At 36.7% G+C, this 5,811-nt stretch overlaps 1 protein-coding gene across 1 annotated transcript in view; it reads left to right on the top strand.

The window, feature by feature from the left end:
• LPCAT2 (lysophosphatidylcholine acyltransferase 2) overlaps window positions 1-5,811 on the top strand; it is a 78,264-nt gene that overhangs the window by 12,721 nt on the left and 59,732 nt on the right. The window contains exons 2-4 of the mRNA XM_023514761.1: window positions 706-845; window positions 3,543-3,760; window positions 5,322-5,434. Coding sequence (XP_023370529.1) covers window positions 706-845; window positions 3,543-3,760; window positions 5,322-5,434 — 471 coding nt within the window. The remainder of the gene's footprint in view (window positions 1-705; window positions 846-3,542; window positions 3,761-5,321; window positions 5,435-5,811) is intronic.

Genomic DNA, 5,811 nt, shown 5'->3' on the forward strand with positions numbered 1-5,811 from the left:
AAGATTAGACTAAGGATTACGGAAATTAGTGTATTATATACAATTTGGAATGCTTACATTAAATGGTAGAAATTGAAGCGTTGTTTTATACCACTCAACTCTGAGTTATGAAACAAAGGAGTATGATTTGCAAGAATTGAGAATTCTCAGGGGCATTGGCAGCCCTGGGTTCATTTCCACTTCAAACCAGCTGTTGAACTGAGGAGGCAGCAGTTAGATAAAACTCTTGATCACTCACTAATCTCTGACAGACTCTTTTCTATCTCTTCTATCTCTTTCTATCTCTTTTCTTCAGCTGCCTCCAGTTGTAATTTAATGGGAGAGTCTTACAAATGGTAATTGCCTTAACGGTTTTCTTCCCTTTTTCTTTTACTATTTAGTAAGCATGGTGAGGTTAGGTAAGTCTTAACTTTTCTTTATGCTTAAATCCTTGCTAATACACAATGACACTCAATTTATCCTTGAGTGGGAGGCTGAGGCAAGAGGATCACTTGAGCCCAAGAGTTTGAGCTGTGAGGCATGATGCCACGGCACTCTACCAAGGGCAACAAAGTGAGGGTGACAAAGTGAGGCTCTGTATAAAAAAAAAAATATCCTTGAGTGTATGCGTGAATCGTGTGAAATTCTTCTGTTACATGTTTCTGTTTAGTGCCTAAGCATTAAAGTAATGTCCATTCATCTGTGCTTTTTTTTTTTAACTTTCAGATTTTCCTTCTTGGAATCATCCTGCTTCCAATCCGTGTCTTATTGGTTGCATTAATTTTATTACTGGCGTGGCCATTTGCTGCCGTTTCAACAGCATGCTGCCCCGAAAAGCTGACTCACCCAATAACTGGCTGGAGGAGGTAAGAAATAAATAAGTCCAAGTATTTGGACATAATAGTAAATTAAGGTAAGAGGTATTAAATCAAGATAGAAAAGAGTCTATCAGGGATTAGTGAGTGATCAAGAGTTTTATCTAACTGCTGCCTCCTCAATTTTAATAGTTAATTTTTGTTTCTCAAATGAACCTGGTCTTCATTTATCATATGTAGAAATTACTGCTTACGTATATAATAATAATCTAATGTTGAAGCTGTTATTTCCTAATGTTAAGACATTTTGATTTCAGAGTTATTTCCAAAAAGTGATCCTTAGTTGTGAAAGGTACATTCATGCTACCTAAAACCACTGCAGCTACAAAAACCCTGGCTTGCTTTTGCTTCCCATTTCACATTTATTCTTGTTCCTCTACGTAATGACATGCTTTCTACAGCGATATGCTTGTGTGTGTTTGTTATTTTTTTAAATGATTTTAGTAATTATTATTACTAACAATTTAATTATTGACCACGATAGCCTAGCTTTTGAAAATGTTAGTATTAAGATAGAATGGACCTTCTTCTTAGGATAGTATCTGTGTGTCTTAAAAGTGGGACCTCTTAATTTGCCTTTTGATATTGTTGCAGTTTTCAACCAAGGCTGGGTTTCAACCTGCCACCTCCAGCATATGGGGCCAGTGCCCTACTCCTTTGAGCCACAGGCACTGCCCTTTTTTTTTTTTTTTTTGAAACAGAGTCTCACTTTGTCACCTTGGGTAGAGAGCTATGGTGTCATAGCTCTTAGCATCCTCAAACTCTTGGGCTCAGGCTTTGGAGTAGCTGAGACCACAGGTGCCTGTCACAATGCCTGGCTTGTTTTCTTCTATTTTTAGTAGAGATGGGTTCTCTCGCTCAGGCTGGTCTTGAACTCCTGAGCTCAAGCAGTCTACCTAACTCAGCCTCCCAGAGTGGAGGGAGCACAACTGTGAGCTTCCACACCCGGCCAGGGCCTCTTAATTTGGACTGCATGGATTCCACACGGATTACACATTTACCAGATAGGTTTTTGGGAACTGCTAGAACTCTCTAAAATTATGCAGGATTTTTTTTTTCCACACCAAGAATACATTCCTTTCATCTAAATCTCAAATGTGAACACATCCTCGAAAAATTTTGAGAAATTAGACATAGTGTTCTAGAAACTTTTAAAGAAATATGCAGTTTGCTGTTCAGTTCATGTTCTGGCGAACAAATGTCAATATCAAACACAAGGCTGGTTTGAAGTGGAAATGAATCCAGGGCTGCCAATGCCCCTGAGAATTCTCAATTCTTGCAAATCATACTCCTTTGTTTCATAACTCAGAGTTGAGTGGTATAAAACAACACTTCAAGGGATGTTTTTCATGACTCACCAAGTCTATTCAGATCATCTCTTTGGGTTTCTATTGTTGGTTGTTTATAAAAACTTAGAATGATCAAAGAAATAGGCTAAGCATCCAGGAAATAGAGAAAGTATTATATTGGTAGATAGAATAAGTATTAGAAATTTTTTACGTTTGTCAATTACACCAGTATCTCTGTCTCCTCTCAAATAGGTAATGCTGAAGTTATTATTGATCCATTTTTTAAACATTTAAAAAGAAGTGTTTAATGGGATAACATGAATATGAGACAAAATGATCAGAATAGTACATCACTATAGATAAAAAATAAGAGGTTTAGAAATTTGATAAAGAGGTGCACTTTGTATCCTTATGTGAACAGAGATCTCATTACTACACCGAAGTGGGAGAAGGGGAGGTCCAGTCCCCATGCCCTGTGGAAAAGTAATTTAATTTTCTGTGTCTCACTTCTTACTGTGAAATAAAAACTTATTAGGAGCCAACTGCTAATTGCTCTTCACTGTATTATTACAAGAATGTTGAGACAAATAGGAAACCCGTTTTTTAAACTCTCCTTAGATACCTCATGGGTGATGTATATATTTTATTTTTCATGAAAAGCGACATACTTACTCACTTAACGGAGATAACCACCCTGCACCTGCTTTTCTGGGCGTACTTTCTGCTTTTCCTACTTGCCTGAGACTGGATCTTGTCTTAGTTGTCCAGCCCAGTTCCTGGCACCGTTTGATGACTTAATTAATGGTAAAATCTTTTTAGAAAGTAAGAAAAGCAGATTTCTCAAATTGCTTATGTGCATCTCTGTTCCAGGGAGGTGAGATGGTGAATTTATTTCTGAAGATTCTGATGATGTCTGAGGACTATACCAGTATAGATTATAAGACTTACTTAAAAAAAAATTATCTGTAAGATAATTCTGAGGACAGTTTCAACATGAGAGTCATGAGAGTTCTAAGAGCGTTTTGGGACATCACAGCATCTCCATTACGCAAAAGTCGATTCCCAAAGGCAGCAGTGATTTGGATATCTCTGTGCCACATGTCCTTGGGAAAATTCATTTGACTTCTCTGTGCCTCAGTTTTCCCATCTGTAAAATGGTAATAATAATAAACAATGCCTACTTCCTAAGATTAGACTAAGGATTACGGAAATTAGTGTATGTAAAGCATTTAGAATAGTGTCTGGCACCCGGTAGAAAGTGCACTGTGCAAGTATTAGCTTGTACCTTACCATGAAATTCTCTGACATGTTTTGGTTTTCTTCTTGTATTTTAGAGTAAAGCCCTGCTGCTAGTCAATCAGCAAAACTAATTATGTCTTCTCTCTATTTCTTTTCAAAGGCAAATTACTCAAACAGCTTTGAAGTTTCTGGGTCACGCCATGTTCTTTTCAATGGGATTTATAGTCACTGTGAAAGGAAGGGTAGCAAGTCCTTTGGAAGCACCGGTATTCGTTGTCGCCCCTCATTCAACTTTCTTTGATGGAATTGCCTGTGTTGTAGCCGGGTTACCTTCCCTGGTGTCCCGAAGTGAGAATGCCCAGGCCCCGTTGGTTGGCAGTAAGTACTTGCGGCAGTAAATATTCCATGCGCATGCTTTAAATTAAAAGAGTAATATAAAGTGTATCGATAAACTTTGAAAAACATTAATATAATAAAACATTTCCAACATGCTTATTGTAATATAGTATTTAGTAGGAAGAATGAATTTAGGCCAAAAAGATTAGAGACTTCTCTATCTGATAGCCTCATAATTCTTTTTAAAACTTATCTTTCCACCATCCTTTCTTTCTGTCATTGTATTTGTCAAGAAAGACTGATTTTCAAATACTGAACATGCTTGATCTGAGACAATTTAACAAAAGAATTTGTGGAAACACGGGTTACATGCTCCTTCATGAATCTTCAGGGTATTAGGCTGATAAATGCCCTAAGTCTTTTCTTGTAACTCTGGTTTCTGCATTATTGTCCCCAAAATCTCCACAAGGGACCAGTGCAGTAATTCTTTGAAAATTACAATGTGGTGGACCAGTACGTGCTTCCTGCCATAAAAAGTAATGAAGCAAGTCAAGTGTTTTTCCCACCGGATGCTTTGGTCTCTCTCTCTCAGGAATTAGTCTCCAAGTAACTGCTCCCTGTTGTCTCAAGGTTATTACAAATATAGAAATGAGAGTGGGTGTGAAAGTGGCCAGTGTTGCCTTGGTGCTCTGGAGAAATCATAGTAGTTTTTTAGCTTTGCCATTCAACTAAGACTTTGTTTTTTTAATGCAACTAGTGTGCTTTATGTAATACAGCTTTTATTTTATTTTTTATTTATTTATTTTTTTCATTAAATCATAGCTGTGTACATTAATGCAACCATGGGGTACAATGTGCTGGTTTTGCATACAATCTGAAATGCTTTCATCAAACTGGTCAATATAGACTTCACGGCATTTTTTTAGTTATTGTGTTAAGACATTTATATTCTACACCTAGTAAATTTCACATGTACCCTTGTAAGATGCACCATAGACTTTTCTTGAAAGATTGTATAACAATAGATTTGGGGTAAATTGAGATTTATTTTGTATGTGGTAGGAAGCTATTTATATACAAAACTGTTGTGCTAAAAATTTGAGTAAAATGAGTAATAATTGCACCCTCTTTATGTGCACTATGAATTTATATAATCACTTTTCAGGGTATTCCTAAAATGAAGAGAGATTTGCAATATATTCCCAAGTTTTAGTGTCAACAGAGGAAGATGACTTTTAAGGAGAAAATTGCATTTGCTTCTTTTCATTCTCTTGTAGCTTACTTCTACTAAATCAATGAAATAATAAATATCCACTGTTTCTTTGGAAATGAGAGGCTAAGTTCTAATCAAGTTTAAATTGGAAGTTTAAAAAAAAATCGTTTACTGGGCGGTGCCTGTGTCTCAAAGGAGTGGAGCGCTGGCCCCATAACACTGGAGATGGTGGGTTCAAACGCAGCCCCAGCCAAAAAAAAAAATCATTTACTTTGATTTACTGTCACTTAAATTTTCCATGAAATTTGTCGTTTGATATATCTAGTATTATTTCTATGGTGGCTTTGACCATAAAAATGGCTTGGTTGTGACTTTTCGTTTGTTTTAAAGGATTGTTACGGGCTGTGCAACCAATATTGGTGTCCCGTGTAGATCCGGATTCCCGAAAAAACACAATCAATGAAATAATAAAGCGAACAACATCGGAAGGAAAATGGCCCCAGGTAAAACACAGTAGAGGTTCCCTTACATGAATGGACGGTGTATTTATTTGTACATCTGTAGATTTGCTCATTGGGATCCACAGGTAATATCTGGGGACACCTATGCTAGCTAGGTATCGTTAGCATAATAGATACAAAATAAACGGGGTCCTCTTCCCCATGAGATGCTCCATGGAATTAAATGTATCACTATTTTGTTTTATTCTCCAAACTTTTTAAACCAATTGTTTTGTGTGTGTCATAAAACACTCCTCTGAGTCTGACTGCTGTTTTAGATAGGAGATACTAAAGCTCAATTATACGTACCAGTGCTGGGTTTACTGAAAAAGTGATTAAGATCTTTAATCTTATCTGAAGTGTATTTAGATGTTTTTCAG

This window comes from Otolemur garnettii, unplaced genomic scaffold, assembly GCF_000181295.1.
Source record: "Otolemur garnettii isolate 467f Iridium unplaced genomic scaffold, OtoGar3 scaffold00058, whole genome shotgun sequence".
Taxonomy (NCBI): Eukaryota; Metazoa; Chordata; class Mammalia; order Primates; family Galagidae; genus Otolemur; species Otolemur garnettii.